Source organism: Falco peregrinus, chromosome 11, assembly GCF_023634155.1.
Source record: "Falco peregrinus isolate bFalPer1 chromosome 11, bFalPer1.pri, whole genome shotgun sequence".
Taxonomy (NCBI): domain Eukaryota; kingdom Metazoa; phylum Chordata; class Aves; order Falconiformes; family Falconidae; genus Falco; species Falco peregrinus.
This window is the reverse complement of record NC_073731.1, coordinates 8,809,256-8,830,762: the sequence shown is the minus strand read 5'-3', so window position 1 is coordinate 8,830,762 and position 21,507 is coordinate 8,809,256. Positions and strand designations below refer to the sequence as shown.

Sequence of the window (21,507 nt, the reverse complement as noted above, 5' to 3'; positions counted from 1 at the left end):
GCACCATGCCAGAGTAGCCCTTCATCACACCACACCGGAGGAGCCCATCATCGTGCCACCCCAGAGGACCTCTTTCACCACGGGGCCCAGCTCTTCTGGGAGTCCTTCATCACACCACTCCAGAGGAGCCCCTCATTGCACTGCGCTGGGGGAGCCTTTCATCCTACCACGCCACAGGAACTGTTCATTATGCCTTGCTGGAGACACCCATCATCGTCACCCTGTCCTAGAGCAGCCCTTCCTCATGCTGTGCTGGAGGACCCTATCACACCAGAGTTCAGATTGTAGTGTAGGTTACCAATGCTTGTGAGATGACAGTTTACACAATGTGAATGTATAAAACAAGTAGCTACGGCATTGTGCAGACAAAAGGAGCTATAAAGCTTCATTAAATTGGAAACCATCCAACAGTTGCACATTGGAGGCTGAATTCAGTAGACAAGTAGCTTTGCCAGGGAAATGCTTCTTCACAGCCAGATGCTTTATGAATACCACAAAGTAAAGCCTTATCTTACTTTCCTCAGAATTAGATTTTCAAGTAGCAAAGACAGACTTTGATGCCCCTTGAAAGCCTGCGGAGTTATTTTTCTGCACAGAAGACATCCTGCAGAACAGGGTCTCTGATGGCAGCCAGGGAATAGGCAAGGAGAAATAAATACACGCTGCCCACGTTCTGCCACAATACGGCCCCAGACTTGCTGTAACTGCCAAAGAAGTCATAGCAGTCTGTTTTCCACCAATGCTCCGAACATTGCCCTTTGTGCAAACTCAAAAAGGACAATATATGTAAACTACTCCCTGTAGTATGCATCCTGCACTGAAAGTATTCACCTCTTGGTTGTTGGTTTTTTGTCCTGCAGTATCCATGGCTCACACAAGCTGGTTAAAGAGGAGCTGAAACTAGTGATGTCTTCAAGCTTTTCTTTACAAGGACATGAGTTAAGGATTAAGCACAATGTCAAGGACTAAACACTGGTCTCACTTTATACCACAGATTGTCCAGCGCTGGCCTGGAACTCCTGCACTGTAAGTAAAGAGGAAAGGATGGTATCTTTGTGGAAAAATGTATATGAAGTTTTTTACATTTGCCTCATAGATCCACATAGAACTGGGTACCTTAGTAACTGTAAGGAATTATATGAGATGATTTAAGGAAAAGCTCATATTTTCCAATGGCAAGTGCTAAACCTCACCTCACAATTTTTATTCATATCCACAGCCCAACTTAATGTTTTTTGTGTTGTTTGCAAACACCTACTGCTACACATACTATTCTGGTACTTGCAGCTTCTAATGGGTGCCCAGGTGTAGGGTACATTTCCGCCAAGCAGCAGGCCTATTTAAAATGAATGCATGCAGTTGCAAACGCCTTGTCTTGCAAAGCTGTGCTGTGGGGCCCATCCAGCTAAAAAATTACACTTTGTTGGTTAAAAAGGAGCTGTTTGCTCATAGACAACCTTGACAGAGGTCTTTGACAAATGCAAGTACTGCTAGTCCTAAAACGTTCTGTCATTTGACCTTGCCAAATCATGAAATTTTACTCAAAGAACTCACTTTTTGAGGCCTGACAGTGCAGAGGCTGAATACCACCACTGCTTTCAGCCACAGGCATGTTTAATGTTGAGTGACACGGCCTCGCACTCAGGGGTGAATGCTTAGCCCAATGGCTTCTCAGGCGTCCCCTGTCCTGGATGGAGGCAGCAGCCGGCCAGCAGAGCGGGCCATCCACCACCCTCAAAGCCATGATGCCTCAGGGTGGCTCTGCCCCCTCAGGCAGCCCCCTCTCCCGCCAGGCCCGCCAGCAGGGGCGCGGGGCACGGGACACCCGACGCCCACGGGCTGCCGCGCGGGCGGGCCCTCCTTCCCGCCCTGCTGAAAGGCTCTGCCCGCTGAGGGGCGGGGCGCGCTCCGAGGGCAGGCGAGGCCCCACTTGCTGTTGGGCCGCCACAAGATGGCACTCGCAGATGCAGTCAGACCTTAGTGCCTGAGGCGGAGTACTCTTCTCTATTCTGTGGCCTTGGAAAAGCGCTGGTTTATGAAAAATTAAATCTGCTAATTCTTTCCATCAGTGAGGCTCCCCACGACATCGTAAGCATCCCAGTACTGGCAGCCCGACCGTTCGAGCCAGAGAGGGATCAGCAGGGTACCTCCGCCAACTCTTGTACTTCGAACTCAGCAGCGGCTGACAGTGCTCTCTGTTCCACAGCTCTCTGTTCCAGGGCTCAGGGGAAGCAACGGGGGACAGGGCTGCCTCCGAGCCGGGGGTGGCTCAGCCCAGGTGCTATCCCCCCGCCTTACCCCATCCTCCTGTTTCAGTGTGTGGCTCTGCGCCATGGTTTCGGCTTGAGTATACCATACTAGCACACACATAGCAGGTGAGATACTCTTCAACACACAGCTAAAGCCCGAATTTAGTTACTGATGCTTTCTCAGTCATCGGATAGCTCTTGCAACAAAAATTACTTATTCCAGCAAGTCCAAGAAAGATATTTTTAATATCTAATGCATGGTGTAAAATTATGGCAGGAAAATGCAGGTCAAGATGGAACATATAATCCCATACATAGCATATTTATACTACACAATTACAGCAATTCAAAGGCTATTAGATTTATTAACAAGCAACAAAGTATCCGCAGGTAAAAAAAAACCTCCTAAAGAACAAATCCTCTGTGGGACTATTTCCCTCATCCAAAATCACTCCCCTTAAAAAGAAAACTTTCTTGTGTTAAAGAAGAATGTTTGTGAAACCAGTAATCCATTATAGGAAGGGCTGTGTGTTCAGGGCAGGCATCTAGGCTTCCTCATGTCAGTTCTCCCTGCTAGCAGCTGAGAGATTACCTGACCACTTTCAGCACTATTCACAGAAGAAATCAATGTCCTGAAAAAGAGAGTTAAAAGGAAAGATGTTTTGAGATTATTGAAGGATTAATGTTCCTTTATCATCCCCCCAAAAGGTACATGAGTAGACACAAACACAGAATACACTATAATATACTCAAAGCATTCGGGAAAAGATAAAGGTCTTTTGTCCTTTGACTCCTCTTTTGGGATGATTTGTTCTTGCCATAAATTTTTAGAGTCAATTAGGCCTTCTCTCTGCATTTCAAATTATTCCTTTTTCTCTCTTCTTTTGTATTCCCACATCCACACCTGGATTTATCAGTCATATGTAACCCTTTATCCTTAAAAACACTTCCTAATCACACATGAAAAGGATGCCTTAGACTGAGGATATGCGATACACTTGCTACAGAGAAATGTGACTAGAAAATTAACACTAGCATTTTGCTTGAAAACTTCCAGCATGGGACAGACTTCCACAGCATATTGCTTTCATCTAACTTCCTGCTATTATCTTATATGGCTATGTATAGCTCTATTCTGCTACAGGGAATTATCACAATGTGGTGCTCAAACTGTACGACATTTACATTAGACCAGTGTATCACATATAGCTGTCCACTGGAAGCAAAAGACAGGGAACTGTTTCAGAACAGATGCTTACTGGTAATGAAAGTACTCTCATCTTAGCCAGCAAATGGCCAATTTTAAGTTATCGAGGGAAGGCAGGCAATCCAACACTGCTTTGTAGTACACACAGTCTATTGTGTTGAGTCTATTGTATTCAATGTGATTCAATGGTTCAGAAGTAGCAGCACGGAGAAAAAAATATCTAAGATTTATTGCTTAAACAGCAACCAACAGGCATGGATTACCTAGTGCTGCACAAAAGGATGCTGAGAGAAGCATACAGGCAGAAACGTTTATTAGCAGGGCTCTGTAGCTAATGGCATATATTGATTCCAACAGCAAAAGTTACTTTTTGGGGAAAAAAAATAAAACAAAAGGAAGGTCAGAGTCACAGAGACCCCCAGGCTAACACCCTCTTTCAGGCTTCTCTCCAGCACAGCAGCTGCTACCACCACCACTTTTCCCCATCAGTCACACTTGCAATATACAGCTGAGAGAGCAGCAGAACAAGGAAAAGAACGTATCTGGATCACCCTTTGTTTTCATTGCAAAGTTTCTGCATAGCAAGAATGCAAATTAAGGGTAAAACAACATGAAAGCCTGTGTCAGTAGTTTTGTGAATGAAAATTTTCCATTGAAGTTCCGCACTGCAGCCTGACAATGGTCCATTCTGGACCCCAAGTCAGCCTACCGGCTAAGCCATAGCTTTACCCTACCTCTGCTTCCAGTTCAGCTTGCCATACAGCAGGCTGACTGTCATACTGTTGAGAAGAAAAGCTTAGAAACACACTTTAGTCATTCTTTCATGTTCTGTGACTAATTGCTGCAGTGCTCCTGGGCCAAATTCAGAATTAACCTAATGTAGTGTCAAGAGAAGCAATCACTTACCAGAGATTCACATTTCCTCAAATAAAGCTTGTCTGACACATTATAATGCAAATCCTAGCAACTGATAACAGGAACCAAAATTCTTCCTTTCACTTATTTCCTCTGTGTTAATGAAACCCATTTTATAATCTGGACCTAGGATGAAAGACTCCAGATAAGACTAATCTTATTTTGCTATATGCTTCAAAACAGCATATAGCTGAATATTCAGTATCGATGAAGGTAATTACTGTAAACCTACCAGTCAATTTGTTTCTAAGCATGGACATAAGCTACCAGTGTTAGTTGTAAGCTAAATCATACCAGTCTCTGAGAAAAGACCCTCCTCTTCCAATCCTCTGTGAAGTGTTTCCAATCTTTAGTAAAATTATGAACTGTCTGGTGTATGAGACACTCTGTAGCTAGTAAAGGGACAATCCTCCTTTCAGAAATACACCTACTTACTCACAGAACACTAACATGTTTCCAAAAGCTTTTTGACATACCAATAACTTTATTTTGAGAAAGCAAGCATACTTTCAGTAAATCAGAAGTTCTGTATGACAGTGTGCATATATACATACAATTAATAGAAAGCACCCTTGTACGTTACTGAAGTATGTGGCACAATATCCAGACTCTAAGAAAGAAAGCTTTAGGTAAAATTTACATGGCCTTGAAGGAATACTACTCAAAACAATAGGAACTCTAATAGAAGCAAGCCCTTAATGCAGTATTTGTAATGTCTGCAATATCACAGCTTATGTTAGGGATTTTATTGATGCTATTTGCCTGTATAAAGGCCCAAAGATTGGATCCCTAAGCATCTGTGATACTCTACAATCAACTGCCACAATTATGATTTGTTTTTACAGCAAATTAGCATTACACAGCCAAGTATAATTATGTAGCCAGCTGGGCTTTTGCAAATTCCTTACCGTTGTAGGAACGGTCTTATTTGCTTCTTGATAGACATGTTGTTCTGAGACTAAACTGCTAGGGAAATAACCAACTGTCCCCATATGGTCTTCATACTGTTCTCCATAAACCTTCAAGCAAGGAGATGTATAATTAGGTGCCTTAAAACAGTCCTCTTCTGGTTTGAGCTAGTTCATGATTTAGTCAAAGGCAGTTACTAATAGTGTTTCTTGCTCTCATTTTAGATTTCCTAGTTTCCAATTAGCTGGCACATGAAACAAACCATTTACAAAAGTTCTGATAGAGGCATATATTTGTTGGAGTAAATTAATACTACTTAAGAGTTTATCTGGAATTTTTAAATAAATGCAGCTAATATTTGTCTTTGCTTCCCTTAAATTTAAGAGTTTTATGATTAACTGTGATAAAATCTTTTTCCTCCATCAGCAAAAAGCCGCAGAAAAGAACTGTTGAGCTCTTCTGTTAAGGTTCAGTTCATAACTACCATATAGATATTTCATTCAAAAAATATTAAAACCTTCAAGACTCCTCAATCAGTTTAAGTTTAAACATCTGTCTTGAAAACTAAGTTGTTGCTTTAAAATCCACAATAGCTCAGCATTAACATCCATTTCTCGACAGAAATGTGTGTTAATCTACTTCTGGTTTGCTCATATACACAAGTATCTTCTCTTACACTTCCAGCCCAGAATTCTCCAGAGTCTTTTTCTTTCACTAGTTTTGAGTAAACATAAATCAACTGCCCTTTTTTAATATTAATGAATCTGCAGTCTGGAGCGTTATAATCCTCTTCTGCTCTGGCAAGGGAAATGGTGTCTAGAAAAAAAAACATGAGATGGACAAATTAAAATACATACTTTTAGAGAGAGAAACATAAATACGTGTATGCTGGTATGCACACGCATAAAACTATTCCTACAAATAAAAGTAGGTTATCCTGAAATCAATAGTCTTCAAGATTTTTTTCTGCTCAGTTTTGTGTTCTTCAGTAAGCAAAGTAACAGCTTAAGAATGTGCCATTTCATCACAGTGGAATCTACAATCCTCCTCTATACACTTACCGTTACTTGAGTGAATAATGTCCTTTAGAAAACCCTTTTTGCAGTAAAAGTGCATGTGCCATTCCACACAAACCCTCCCACTCTGCTTTTACAGTTGAGAACCCAATGCAAATATAATAGACCTAAATAAACAAAATAGTTTTCCCTTGCACTACTGCATGCAAACTCGTCATTTTTGAGGCTATTTTGTCCTCAAAATTAATGCAAAATTACTTACAGACACAGTTGTCATCAGCACACAGCTTATTGTTGGCAAGCTTGTCCATAAAAATTCCAGTTACAAGATGACACATTAATCCAAAACACAAAAGTAAAACCACCCAATGAACACGTTGTGTCATTTTTCTTTGCTGCAGCACTTGCGGAATGTGCTGGGTCCAGTGATCTCCGTCTTTTATGGAAGCGGCAGGCACCTGGACAAACACACCACACCAATGGGAAGGGGTCAGAGCAACATTCCACCCTACCAGAGGAGCCGCAGGCGGGAGGAAGACCTCAGGGTCCACTCATGAAGCTGAATCCCCTCCCAAGGCCATTCTGCATTAACATTTCAGTCAGCAACTGTATTATTTTAACATTTTAAGCCTTCCTGTAGTTGTCCATTGTCTTAATCTTACCTTAATCAAAGCAAAGTTTGAGAGTGAAAATTAAGCCAATCCCTGGTAAGCACTAAAGGAAATTACATGCTTGCAAATCCTAAAGTTTTTCATTTTCATAAATACTCACTGACAAGCATAATCTTCACTGGACTGTAAACCCTCAGTGGCACAGATTCCCCTGTTAAGGTTTACAGAACCTACTAGGACCCTAACAGGTGGATGCAAATGTAAACAAACTATTAGGGAGTTGAAAAAGAGTAAAAAACCCCCCACAAGTCAGCAGTTTAAATCTGAAAACTATGAGTTCAAGCACCACATACTTGTGTAGGCAAGATCCCTTCCACAGGGAGACACAGTCGAGAGCAAAACACGCAGGTTGCCAGGATGGCAATCATTTCACTTTTATTTATATAGCTGAGCTCAGTTGAGATTGCACATGCAAGATGCTGAACAACATACGATGACACAGGCTGACTTAAAAGGTCTTCTTTAGGTCTTGGAGAGGACATCTAGAATTCATCTAACTTCCCAAAAACTTGTCCTAGCACACAGGAGGCAAGACTTCTAGAGAGTATTTTAATAGATGCACACACACGCACAAAAGGAACAACCACTGGAGTTGCTGTGCTGTAAGCAATTTGCATCACAGCTGTCAGGCTACAGAATGCTGGTCTGGATCAATCCTTACAAGTGACCAAGAGCAAGTTTGGAAATTCCCCAAACAGTGCTCCAGAGAGACGGTGCCTCCGGATTCACAAGGAGGCCTGAAGAGTTGCTGGCTCTCCCAGCTTTGAGTCCACAAGCAGAACAGAGGAAGCCGCCATCAAAAATCCCACACTTTCACAGAAAGCATATCTTGCAATTTCTAGCACGACCTTCCTGTTACGCAGCTAACTTCACCACATTATCCTCTCATCTTCCAGCCCATTATTCCTTCTGCCAACTTCCCGCACACAGCACCTAACTTCCTTGGCAGATAGCTCCACACAAACCCTTCCAAGCGAATCAAGGTTAAGAGTGGTTGTATGCAATGGCAGTCTCACATACAGAGACTAGTGGGATGCGAAGACAGCATAATCAATACCAATAAAATTATGACTGCAGAAGGAAATACATAAGGCTCATGATTGAATACTAAAGCCATTTTTGCTACTTTACAGGCACATTGAAATGATTTTCACTTGCAAGTATTAGAGTATTTGTAAAATCACACACACAAAAAATATCACTGGAGAGAGTGAAAAAATACGTGTATGGAGATAAGACAGTAATGGAGATGACTGTGGAATGCACATTATCTTGCAATATACTCTGGGAGCAGATGAAATTTCAAATTTTCAGGTATTGTGCAAAAAAGGTGGTTTATGTAGCTGGTTTTACACTTACAGATAACATAGCACTTGCTCAGAAATTGAGTGAACATGTCAGAACTACAGAGTATGCTGAGATTTTATAAAAAGCAATCATGTTTCCCTGAAGCTGCAGCACTCTGGATAGTTTTAAGTCAGATTTCAACTGCTTCAGAACACAAGTTAGGGCAGACACTCTGCAGCTACAGCCAAGCCCACACAACACAGGAAAGGACTGCACCAAGCCACAGTAACAGAGGAAAGGTCAGTCTCTGGCATCCTTCCTCCTGCCTCCATTGTTACAATGCAAAACATCTTCCTTGTAGTTTCTTGCCTAAACATCACCTACTTTAATACTTGCCTGAACTACTTCTAAAGGAAACCATGCTAACTTTATCCCATTGCTTCTTTGTCTGAAAGGGTAATTACTGGCCTCACAGAGAAAGTGTTCAAGCAGCGAGGTATGGTGCAACATGCATGACAAGCACTGTGCAACTGCTTCCTCTCAAACATTAATCTTCAAGGCTCCGACTGCAATCCTAGCCAACACCATGTAACAGCTACTCCAAGATTCACCAAAAATAGTCCTTCATTATTCTCTTAACCTAAAATATCTTTCTGGGTCTTCCATCATCTGAACAAAACACTTCAGCTTTTGAAGTGACTTTTGCACCCAATTGTTTCTAACAGTTACAAGTTGTACATCTGATTACTTCACTGCATTGTGTATCTCATGTAACAGGACCTGTAAAGGTTTTTGACAAATGGAAAAAACCACAAAACCAAAACCTCAACAAACCCAGATGCATCAGGACATGTATTTTGGAAAAACCTGCCTAAAAACGGACCATCAGGCTCACCTGTATTGTCTTCATAAAGAGCCAGAAAGCTCTTCCTAAACCATTTATAAAGTCACTGGTAGTAGGGCTGGAAAGAGCAGAAGAGAAGACAACAGATAAACTTCTATGATTCTTCTGCAAACCTGCTTCTACTACCAGCCATCATTATAAAGAAAAAAACCAAGTTGAACAACAGTGCTGTCAAACCAACCAATTTCCCGTACCTGAAAAAACCACAACCACTAATGATAAATTGTTTTTCTTAAGTGACAAAATTATTCTTACTGAAAAGCAGCTGTCCCCCTGATAATGAGGCTGAAGATTGAGTGTTTATTCTGAATATGTTGGTATCTAGTATTCCTGCTCACGCTTTTTGCTCTGGAAAGACAGCTGTTTTTCCAGCACTCACTTCTGAGAAATGAGTGTCACCTTAAAAGTAGTTAAACCAATACAGTGAATAAACCCTGCAAGCCTAACGGATCAACAATAAGAAAGATTCAAGGAAAAACATGGCTTGAAAACAGCATCAACTGAATTTATTTTATAAAAATTAGTATTTCAACACAAAAGTTTACTATCCAGTAGATCCACGGAAATCCTACATGTGTCCTGGCCATTGCGGCAATTTTACTCAAGTTTTAGGTTTTCTGCAGAAAACGGCACACATGCTAGCTGATCAAAGTATCATTGTATTACAAAAACAACTATCAACAGAACTCCTTTATAGAAGCATCCGGTTATTTCTTTGCATAAGTGATTTTCATGGCATGAGATGGAGTAATCTTGAATCCTTGGAGAGCATCTCGAGCAGCTCCTGCTTGATTCTCATTTTCAAACTCCACAAATGCAATGTCGTGGCGCCCAGGCACTAAGCGTACTTCTTTGAATCCAGGAAACCTTTAAAATAAGGTGAAAAGAGTCATATAGTATTTCCTAGTTTGATAATATCTCTCTCTTCAGTAGCCGTAAGACTTTATGATAAGCATCTACTAATATAATAGTTACTACTAATGAAAGATTTAAATTGAAGGGTTTTATATGCCCCGTCCTTAGAACCATGGCTCAACTAAGGATCATTACACAGAAGTAATTTAATCAGTCTTGTGCACATGCAGAAGCAACTAAAACTAGTTTTAAAACTGCTCCTGCTGTCATAAAGTCTTTAACATTACAGTCACCATCTTAAATCCCAGGCAGATTGGTGATAGATAACACAATCAAAACCAGCTATGAAAAATATCGTATTTCCTTTCTGAACCAAGTAATCAGAACTGACATCTGCAATCTTGGCAGCAAGACAAAAAAAAATTAAATACCTTCAGAAGAAGCTCCTATTTCTAAAAAGTAAGCTTGCCAACTGAGGAAAAGCATACAGGTAACAGAAGAATTCAAAGGACAGGTCCTTTATTCAAAACTTACTGATTGAATAACATGGACAGCATCATCTCATTTGTTTCCTCAGGCAAGTTATTAAGGAAAAGGATATAGTTTGGTGGGTTATCAGGCACCTGCAACAACAAGAGATCAAAGCTCAGAAGATTATACACACCTGTCTGTTCCTCTGCATCTGTCTGCATGATTATTTGAACCATGACTTGCATATCCTTAGTTTTGCTCATAACACCGCTAGCTGGACTTCAGCGTAACTTCATGCAATATGCAGAGCCCCTTGTCTCTTTTACAAGGATATATGAATTTGGAGAGGCTCTTATTTCCACAAAAATCACAGTAACGTATTGTTATAGATGTCATATTTAAAGTCCGCAACTCAGCAACTGATACTGCAGTACTCTCAGCACTGCCAGGGTGGGACCCAGGTGCCTGAGTGCTTGCTGCAGTGCTGTCCAAGACACCTAAAAAGAAATCGGACACCACATCTTCAAACACCCTCATAATGGTGCCAAGTAAGTTAATACCTCAGCAGAACAACTTCCTTCAGCTGATGGAACTATTCCAGGCAGTGCCATTAGAAAATAAACTTCTCAAGTTCAAACAAATACCTAGTGTTGTGCTTCAATGCAAACTGACATACACATATTGTGCCTTGTTGCAAATGATACCTGAAAGAATACCCAGACTGGGAGCAAGACATCCTGTGGATTACGATTGTAATTCTCAATGACAGTACTCAAGAAAGATGTAAGACAGGCAAAGACACTCTTCTATAGTATTTGCCCTCCTGCAAATTCTGGCTCTTCAGTACCTCCACTTCTAATACATGTGAACCATTCAGAAGGTCACTGAGCACACAAGATGAATGAAGAGTAGGGAGTCATTGCTACATCTCTACACAATCCTTTGGAAAGTAAGATACTTATGAGAATAAAGAAGTGAGCAGAGGACCCCTGAACTCCTGAGAGAAAGCTGTTAGGCAGATATTCTGGCACCCTGTGTAGTCGTCCTTCTCCTTTTCTACTACTAGAACAAAACAAATTAAAGGGCATTTGTTAACAACGGTGGGAGAGGGAAGACTTCTGAACTGGTAATAAACACAGTCCAAATTTAAGAATAAAGTCAGATCTGTTAACAATACCGTTTTCCATACAGTAATAAGAAACTGCAGACTTGCATTTCATATCAACCAGATAATAGTAAAAGTGGGATTTCTTTTGTTTTACTGTGATTTAGCTGTTAGACAATGTCTCACAGACCATAAAGGAAGCTGGATAATATATCCTCAAATTTCCATGTGTAAAAAAACATTATTCACAGCAAATCTTACTTTTAAACATTAGTGCTTTTAGTCACACAAAAAAGCAGCATTACCTGCTGATTCTGTGCTGCAGTCCCTGGGGCACTGGCTGAATTTTGTGTTGCTCCCTAGTAAGTACAAAATAGTTTTCTGTTAGAAATATCTAAGCACACATCACCATATTTCTGTACAACTCAAATTATGTTAAGGTTTTTTTAAGCTACAATCCAAAGAACATTTGTTGCTTAGGAGACACTTCCCACAGGGAAACATAAAGCACATTAATGTTGCTGAACTCCAAACCCAGGCACTCGAAGGAAAAACATCAGTAGTATCTGATGCTACTAATGGCCGAGTTGGCAGATACAGTAAATCACTGTTTCTCCACATTATAAAATTTAGTTTAATAGAAAGTAGGAAGTAGTTTTGAAAATGAAGGCCTAGACAGGACATACCTAATAGGAGAAAAATAGGTATGTCCTTTTCATCTAACTGTAGATGAATGACCTTCTTCCCATTTATCATTCTTCATTGCTTATAGAGCAAATAGGGCATTAAAACACTGAATAGAAAAGCTGGTTGAGCACTTCAAGCTGGCACTGAAGATAAGCACACATCCCTCCTCTTTTTTTTCATTTTTTTAAAAACAGGCTAGTTTTTACTTTGGTTTATTGTACCTTTGCCCTTTAATCTAAAATCTTTAACCTAAAATCTTCATTTTCATCTGGTAATATGGAAAAAAAAAACCCAAAACCAACAACACCCCCCCCAAACCCAAATAGCAAGGACTACATAATCAGCTCGCTCCCCTTCAACTTCTAGTGAGTGCTCAAGAGCATTAAATATCAATAGACCACAATTCAGGGAATTGAGAAGTACCAAAAGAAAATGCCTAAGTCCTAAAAAAAAATAAATTAATTTAAAATAGCTTTTGTGTTTGTCTGGTTTTTTCTTTTTAAACAGAGAAGCAGTTTACCTGGATAACTTTTTTATTTGGTGCATTTGCTGACTGCTCCAGAGATTTGGCCTTCTTCTTTTCCTTCCTTTTCTCCTTATCAGCAAAAGTACCACGCATTTTAGAGATTATGTCGGAGTCTGTTTTTGCATACTGAATACGCTTTTTAAAGGGAAAAAAACCACCAAATCAGCACATTTTGCAGTTGGTAATACTGAACCTTTTACACCACTTTCGTTACCTGTGTTCTACTGTGCATTTACATATTTTTTTGCAGGAACTTCTTGTATTAAAAATGTTGTTATAAACTGCAGATATGCTTACAGAGTATCTAAGTCTCATAATTAATTCTGAACACAACTACGGAACTCAAAAAAACCCCCAGCCACCTAAGATGGAAATTGCTAATTATAACTCATTGAAATCAGAACCCTATTCATCTAACAGCATCTTTTTAACAGTTGTTGAGGTAACATGTACAAAGCAATATAAGGAAATTTGACAAAACTGGCATTAGCTTCTATTAAAAAAAACTGAGAGTTTTTTAACCCCATTCTAAGGGGAGTTAAAATTTTACGGAGATTTTCAGATCTCTGCAGAAGACTGAGTTCAGTAAAATTCAGACTTCTTAAATAGAAAGGCCCAAACCTGATTGCATAAGTTGTGTCAGCAGCACAACAGTATTGATTTTTCTGACAAGGGCCGCCCAATGCAGAAGTCAGGGGGGTAAGCAGATTCACCTATGTGTATAGAGGTGTGCAACAGTATATATGCACACAATCCTATCGCTTTTGCTGTCAGAGACTACCTCAGTACAAAACTACATGGCAGCGGAAGACTTTTATTTTAAATGCTTTTCTTTAGGGCTTAAGAGTATGCATGCTGCAGGCAATACTCAAAGAAAGAAGTACACCTGAAAGCTTCTAAAGCCTTTATCTTTTTATTTCCTATTGAGTTTTACTGAGCACAAAACTCTTTAAGGGTACATGACAGAACCGAGCTTACATGATTCCTTTTTAAGGTTTTAATCAGAGAATCCGAAAGTGTTCATGGAAAAAGCTCATGGCCTCGCCACACAACTGTCTGATCTCCTTAGCGCTCAAAGCCATGAGCTGAAAGCCAGTATTAATACATCATCTATCACTGAAGTGAAATAGGCCATTTGCATCCAAGCAGGCAACAATGTGTCAATTATTGTACTATTCTGCATGTTATTGAGTACATTATTAAATCCCTTTCTATCAGCCAGCAGTGTCTTTGTTTCACTGAAGTTATACTGAAATTCAGTTACTTGGTTTGGTGACCCAATGCACACATAAGCAGAACTAGCCATCTATTTAAAAAACAAATCACTGGTCACACCTGTTGATTTCTAGAAAGTAAACCTGCAGAGATCTTCACCCTACTCATTGTTACCTCAAAAAGGAAGCCTCATATTCTAACTATTTATTAAAAATATAATAGTCATTAAGCTTACTCTAGATAAGCTTAACTCAAAGCGCCTAATTTCAGTAACATTACAGAATGAATTTAATCAGTTCAACAGAAGACATGGTGAGTAAAACACAAGTATTTAAGATCTTAAAAACTAATCCAGCATAGAAAAACATAAAGCCATCACTTAGGAGACCTAAATGCTAAGCTCAGCCTCTGTGTGTCTTAACTACAGTCTCTCGGGCATCCTTCTAGCTTGCATAAATACATATATTCATCAAGATGTGAGATCACTGCATAACAGCACAATTACAAGTGCACGTGATAACTAACTGACACAGTGCAAGTACCAAACCACTGTATTGTACTGTGGAAATTTTTTTTTCTTTAAAAAGCTAACAAAATAACTTACCATTGGTTTCCCATAAAACGGAAAGCCTTGTAGTTGTCTCAAAGCATTGGTAGATGATCCAAGTTCTTTAAATATAACAAAAGCCTGTCCTCGCATCTTCATAGTCTTTAAAGCCACAATGTCGACCACATGACCAAACTGTGAGAATAACGCATACAGGGATCTCTTCAGTTCTGTTGACCATACACAAAGAATAGACCATAACAGATTATAGATTATATACATATAAAAGTATAATACTATGCACGCAAATGTCCACTTTACGGATGTCCTTCAGGAACAATGTTTTTTGCCAGCTTTAACTCTCACAGTGGTATCTTACATGAGCACAAGCTTATTTGCCCAGTTTTTGTAAGTTGGTGTCTAACGCTTGGTTTCACGTCGCAAGTATTCAGGTATTGAAAAGTGGTACCGCTGTCCAGTCTATCGTTGACTGATCAGAAAATCAATACTGTGACACACAATAGTAAAGAGGTACGATTTAAAGCAAGAACACAGCAAAATAGTTACTTGAAGGCTAATTTGGAAGTTTTGTTTGTAACTGTTTATTCAATTCTCATGCACGTAAATTTTTTTCATATTCTGGATCAGAGTGCATGTTTGTATGATCACACTGTACCTTACAGTGGCAACAGATTTATTTTCATTATTTAAAATCACCTCACTACATGCCAAATTAAACCTTAATCTTATCAAAATCAAGCTAAATAAATCCTCTGTATTGCATAACTATTTTAACTCTCAAATCTTACATTTGAAATATTTCAGCAGCGTAAGAGCAGTGCCTCTTGTTTACTGCTCTTAAGACCTGGCAATACCAGCCCACTGTCACTTTCTCCAGCTGCTCTTGACCAATCACAGCACTATGTATTTTTCCTTTTAAAGTTTTCTTATCAAAACACTTTCCTTAAAAATAACTTCAAAAACTATATTAAAGAAGAAAACACGTTTATAAGCTTTACAGGTAATCTGAAACCCTACATTTAAAAATCATAACCACACAATTTCATTATGGAGACTTAGTAGTTTAGAGGGTACAACATGCTACAAACAAAGCCCCAAGTTAAATTTATCAAGATGGTTCTACTGAATAAGTTAGTAATTTCTCAGCAAAGCTGTTTATACTTTCAGATCTGTCTCTAAACCACCCTGAAGAAACATTTAAGTAGCTCTAGTATGATCCAGCCACTCAGTTCACAAATCATAACAAGTTACTGTGATGGCTTTAGATTACAAGCTAAGCACGAGTATAAAGTGGATGGCCCTATGCAGACATTGAATATGCCGCCAGAAAATGTTGGTTTGGGTTTTTCTAGCACACCTCAAGGAACTCTAAAACTCTACCTCTCTAGAGAGGGCTGCAATCCCAAGCAGGCCAGCTCATGCCATGCTTGCTGCTTTTGCACGGTGCTAAAGCAAAGGAGGAGCACGCAGATGTTCCACGTTTCAGCAAAAGGGGACCGCTGACCACTGAAACACGTGCCAACGGGCCTGTTAGCATCCATCGGATATTGTCTCTGGTCCTCTTGTTAGTTACTGACAAGCATGGCGAACCTATGCGGTTAGCTACAGAACTACAGCAGAGAGGCAACAAGAAGCTTCCTTACAAACGAGGCCCCTGCCTTACAGAACGGCTTAAGCTTTGTGCCACGTTTACTGCCTTTCGCTGCTACTTCAGGACACGCAGCCGGGCGCTGGCGTGGCTCCCGCCCCCGCCCCGCGCGGCACTGCGGGAGCGCCCGGCGCCGTGCCGCAGCCAGCCCCGGTGCCACCGCCCGCGCCCCGGAGGCGGCCCGCAGGCACCCGTACCTTCCTTCTTAATCTTGTCGTTGATGTTGTTGATGTAGATGGTGTGGTTCGGCCTGATGTCCATCCTCCCGGCGGCTGCAGACCGGCCTGGGGGCAGAGCACACAAAGGAGCCGTTAGCGCGCTCCAGGCCCCCGGGAAGGGGAGCTGCTGCCCCGGGTCCACCCTCCCCCCGGGCCCCCCGGCAGCGGCCCCGGGTCCACCCTCCCCCCGGCCCCCCCGGCAGCGCAGCACACGCCGGCCGGCGCCGCTCCCCGCGCCGCGAGGCCTGGGACAGGCCCCGGGGCTGCCCGCCGTCCCGCAGGCCGCACGCCCGTCCCGCTCCTACCCTCCCCACACGGGCGGGCCCCAAGGCCGGCGGTTCGGACACTGCCCGGAGGCGGCCTCGAGGCAGCCCGCCACCTCGCCGCCCTGCCGGGCCCGAGCCCCAGCCCCACGCCGCCGCCTGGCTCACCTCCTCCCGCCGAGATAGCGGCTGCCCGCCCCGGGCGCGCAGGCAGCACAGCCGCTCCCGCAGCAATCGATGTGCCGAGCGCCAGCGCTCCGATGGCGAGCCGCGCCTGCGCAGTGCCGCCCGCCGCGGGGCCGCGCCGCTACCGCGGTGCTGGTGGGGCTGCTCTCGGTCTGCTGCGGGTGCTGGTGTGTGCTCGTACACTACAGGCGGCGCCGTAAAAGGGCTAAACGAGTCATAAAGGCGCTCGTCAAGCAGCCCGGTTTAAGTGATACGGGTTAGCAAGCCGTGTCCGTCGTTTGTTCCTGGCTCTCACCTCAGAGGCAGAGGAACGTGCAGGCAGGCCTAGTCCCCCGGCGGGCCCCCCTGCCCGCCCCGCCGCCCGGGTGAGGCGCACGGAAGAGTTCGGGGAGCACGGGCTCAGCCCCGGAGCCAGAGCGGTGGTAGTCGGGGCTCTGGAAACCGCAGCCGGGCCTGGAACTGACCGAGCCGGGGGCTGCTTGCCCCGGGCTTCAGCTCTGCTCTGTGCCAGCAGAGCAATACACTCACTTCGTGGTGTTTTTTTCTTCTCACAACTGACAGCTGACACACTAACTTTGGGAGCACAAAGAGAAGCAGTAACTTAGACTGCAGACATTCATTAGATAACATTTGGGTTTAGTTTTAGTACTGAAAAGGCAAGGTATCCGAGCATGTAATTTCTTGAAGATACTTTGAAAATCTCTGTGGTAGTGGTAGCTCCGGACAAATAAACAAAAGAGATTGAGTTTGCAGCCCTTGAATTTTTGGAATAATTTTGCAGGCTGCATACCTTCACTTCTATGAATAATTATGCAGGCTTTTCCAGAAACAATTTTTAAGTTGCAAAGGTTTAACCTGGTTACATAACAAAAAAATGTTCTTGGAGGAGTGATATAAATAAGATAGTCCTTGCTTAAACTATAAATTATGTGTGGGCAGGCCAATGCTTTGTAAAGAGGCAGGAATGTTAGGTAGAGAGTTCTTGGTTCAGTTACATTTTGGGAAGAAAACCCAGCATTACTTCCAGATTCTAGAGTTTCCTTGAGTAAAAAGGAAATCTGGTATGTAGGAAGCTTAAAAAGAACAACATGGATTAAAGTGAGTTGAATATAAAAGCAAAAAGCTATGGATTTAGATGTTTTTTACTAGTAGAAGTGAGCAGCATGTTCTTCAGTTGTTAGACCATTCCACAGTATGGGAAATGGTGTGCTAGTACAGTGCCATATGCAATGTGTACATGCCACAGATTCAAAACACAGGCAGCAGTTCCACTCAAGTTTTAGCACCCTACTTAGTTTTCTTTGTTTATTGTCTTAAAGTAGTTGTTAAAGCATACCTTTGAAATCCAAGCATGAACAATACATTAAAGCACTATTTCTCGGAAAGGCTGACTGCTATTTTTTGTGTTGATCAGTTGTACAGTCCATATAACTTCATAACTTAGTAAGTGTTCAAAACTATTGAGTCAACGTAGCTAAGGCAATTTGTCTTGCAGAATCAAAAATACTGACATAAATTATTTTAAAAATAAAGTCCTTCAACTGTTCATAGAGTAGATACTAAAGAAAAGAAACACACAAACCCCCTCAACCTGGCACAAGGTAAGGAAGAATTCATGGCTTCTGTAATTCCTCCAGCACAGTATGCCACAATCATACTTGCTCAGAGTCACTTTAAGCACAACTGATTTATTCTTGCAGAATTTGAATGCAGTAAAGCAGAAAAGCTGTGTCTTTCCTGCTCCTCAGGTGGGATTTCACAGTCTGCCTGCCAGTTCAATAGAAGTGACATTCATTCCTCAGGTTGGCTTCCTGCTCGCCTCCCCAAGGTTTATTTGGATTACTTCTGTTTTCTTAATCCCCAAACAGAGGGGTATAATGCTCTCATAGTCACTAAAAACTGTCATTTGTTTAAAAGTCCCTGAAAGCCTGAAGTATTGTAAAAATTATTTCAAGTTTCTTAGCAGAATGCCTGTAGCAACTTGGTAAGCAATTATAATTCATCACCAATATAACGGGCTGGAAACATCCTTCCAGCTTGAAGAGGCAGCTGCTTCATCAGAGATTGTCAAACAGCACTGAAGAAACAAAATAAAGATTTCATGGTTCTTGAAAATATCTTCGTAGCCACTGCCTTTCCTCCTTCCAGCCCTTTGCTCAAGGTCAAGGAAATCTAGCATTTCATTTCATTATTATTACTGCTGTTTGTTATGAAACCTGTAATAAAAATTGAGTTTTTTTTCCTTTGTCTTCCTTTTCTAAATGCAATTATCTGAACTAAAACAGGACAATAACCAAGAGCTGTGTATAGTGGAAGATTCATAATATTGTGCAGTCCTCATAACTTTGGTTGGGTCCGTGTACACGTAACGATGCTTCACACTTCTCACAGTTACCTTCCTGTATGAAGATTGTGGGATAAGTGAAGTTACTTTACTTTATCAGTATAGAAATATCTCACCTGTGTGTGTAATCAAAATCATATGCTAGAAAGAAACATGAGTGTGAATGCTTTGTGTTATGGCTGGATTAGTCTTCAGCATTTTGGTTCTACCCTTTAAGTGATGTGTTCTGCTGTGTCAAGGAGTGTGATAATACAGCACATTGCTGAACACTGGAACATGGACAAAGACCATGAACAAAATGACAGGAAATAAGGAAATTCCCTGGCAAGTACAGACAGTGGTGCTGTGAGCTCTTGCAAAGTCAATATACACGAAACCTCGCATTTAAGACAGAAAAGGTTCTTTGAAGGGTGAACAACTTCAGGATCTATATTCGATTGGAAGGTGCAAAAGAGAAGGAATTGCGTCCTATGAATCAGTGGTTGCTGGGCAGTTGCACTGACTGCTGTCCACCGGTGTGGATTGCAGAAGGAGCTGAGAAGGCTGCAGTGATTGACAGATTATTGTTTGCAGGCTCAGGATACACGATCTCTGCAAACTAACAAAGCAAAGCATGATGGCAGGAGAAATTAAACATTGACAAATGCATGGTGAAGCACTTGGAAAAACGTAATTTGAACCACCTGAATGAACTGTAACCACTCATGAAGAGGACCCAGCTGACCCGCTTCGGGGGACAATAGGACACCCAGTGGTTGGGAGAGGGGCAAACAAAAACAGTATGTGGATAGGGAAAAATGTATGGCAGTTCCTTTAATAAGGTTGTTTCATAATAACTAGAAAGATGCTTGAATGCATTACTGCTTGATCTAAAAGAAAAGAACCTCCACACATTTGCCTGACATGTATTATTGGTGGTTTATACTCTTGATTGTTAAATACACTGCCTGACAGACTTTTCAGGTAAACTGTGTAATTTAGTCAAGGCAGCTTCACCAACCAAGGGAAGAGTATACCACCACAACCAATTATTTATTACTACTGTTTCAGGGGAAAATCATTCTATCATGATTAATACAACTGTTTGCTTGTTCTCTTGACCAAGTCATCTTTCTCCCTTACCACTTCCACAGGAAAAAAAACAGCACAGCACTTTAGTTCTTTGGACGTACTTCTAGTTTACGGCAACAGAAAACCATTGCATTATTTGAAACAAAAATTAAATACTTACCATTGTTAAGTGAACCAGAATTAAATTTTAGATACTTGATGGTCCCGGTTAATTAGTTATATCCAGCATAAAATGTGAAAGAAGTGTATTTCATCTTTGTGTTTTATCAAGCATACTAGGAAAAAAAAAATTAAAAAAATAATCAATGTAATAGAACTTGGAGGCGGACTCCACAGGTCACATAACAAACTTGTTCAGCAGAAGCCATCTGAGTACACTAGTGAATTACTCCCTTTCCCATCTCAGCTGTGTTTCTTCGGTTTTAGTTTTCACCAGATGGCAGCAACTATCACCACTCTGCTAATACCTAGAAGTTTCAATTAGCATCAAGGGCTCTTGGAAGCCAGTAACAGACCACCTCCTTGCTCCCCCTAAAAAAACCCCAAACCCCAGAGGGAGGGGTCTACACCTTAGAGAAGATGCAAAACCCTTAGCAGACTCCCTAGTTCAGTTTCCCTTGTCATACTCTGCTTCTAGACCAGCCTTTCCTCTATGGGGAGCCTGTTCCCTCTCAGACCAGGTGCCGCCGCTGACAGTTTTAGGGCTTTGCATCTCTTGTGTTACACTGCTGCTTCAATCCCCTGGGGCGAAAGCTCATCTGAACTTGCAAGTATGCTGAACGCTGCTTTTAACAGACAGCTCCTCTTATTTGCTATATTTGTCATCGTGGTGATTCCCAATTAGTGAGGGAATTACAACTGGGTGTGCTAATATACTGAAAAAGATGAAACGTGGGTAGCACTTTTAGTTTTATACAGGTGGCTCCAAATTAGTTCAGGGTACTGGGGTTGTCCTTTTATTAGTATTAATTGGTGGCAGTGTCATCTGTCCACACTGTAACTCTTTGCTGGAAAGAATAGCAGTGCACTGGTTTGCTTTATTATCATGCAAGAATGCCTGCATTCCTTCCCTTTTTCTTTCAGTCTGGGTTAATTTTTCAGTTTTACATGCAATCAGCATACTAAATGTAGTGTAAGTGATGTGACTTACACTGAGCGTTTGAAATTCAATACTTTTGAATCCTAATACATG

The 21,507-nt window shown here is 41.6% G+C and overlaps 2 protein-coding genes across 3 annotated transcripts; both read right to left on the bottom strand.

Moving 5' to 3' along the window:
• Nucleotides 1–2,476: 2,476 nt before the first annotated feature.
• OTOR (otoraplin) lies at nucleotides 2,477–9,487 on the bottom strand. The gene is made up of 4 exons (XM_055816494.1): nucleotides 6,559–9,487; nucleotides 5,957–6,096; nucleotides 5,280–5,390; nucleotides 2,477–2,881 (listed from the first exon to the last, which is right to left on the bottom strand). Exons 1-4 carry the CDS (start codon nucleotides 6,680–6,682, stop codon nucleotides 2,858–2,860), a joined length of 399 nt encoding a protein of 132 aa, XP_055672469.1. The 5' UTR covers nucleotides 6,683–9,487; the 3' UTR covers nucleotides 2,477–2,857.
• Nucleotides 9,488–9,642: 155 nt separating this feature from the next.
• SNRPB2 (small nuclear ribonucleoprotein polypeptide B2) lies at nucleotides 9,643–16,936 on the bottom strand. 2 transcript variants are annotated; one of them, XM_055816493.1, is made up of 7 exons: nucleotides 16,883–16,936; nucleotides 16,431–16,517; nucleotides 14,622–14,794; nucleotides 12,797–12,937; nucleotides 11,895–11,948; nucleotides 10,548–10,636; nucleotides 9,643–10,025 (listed from the first exon to the last, which is right to left on the bottom strand). In XM_055816493.1, the coding sequence occupies exons 2-7, from the start codon at nucleotides 16,492–16,494 to the stop codon at nucleotides 9,866–9,868; spliced, it is 681 nt and encodes a 226-aa protein (XP_055672468.1). In that variant the 5' UTR covers nucleotides 16,495–16,517; nucleotides 16,883–16,936; the 3' UTR covers nucleotides 9,643–9,865. The 2 variants fall into 2 exon arrangements, with proteins under 2 accessions (XP_055672468.1, XP_055672467.1); XM_055816492.1 differs by lacking the exon at nucleotides 16,883–16,936 and adding an exon at nucleotides 16,757–16,876.
• Between the last annotated feature and the right edge of the window lie 4,571 nt (nucleotides 16,937–21,507).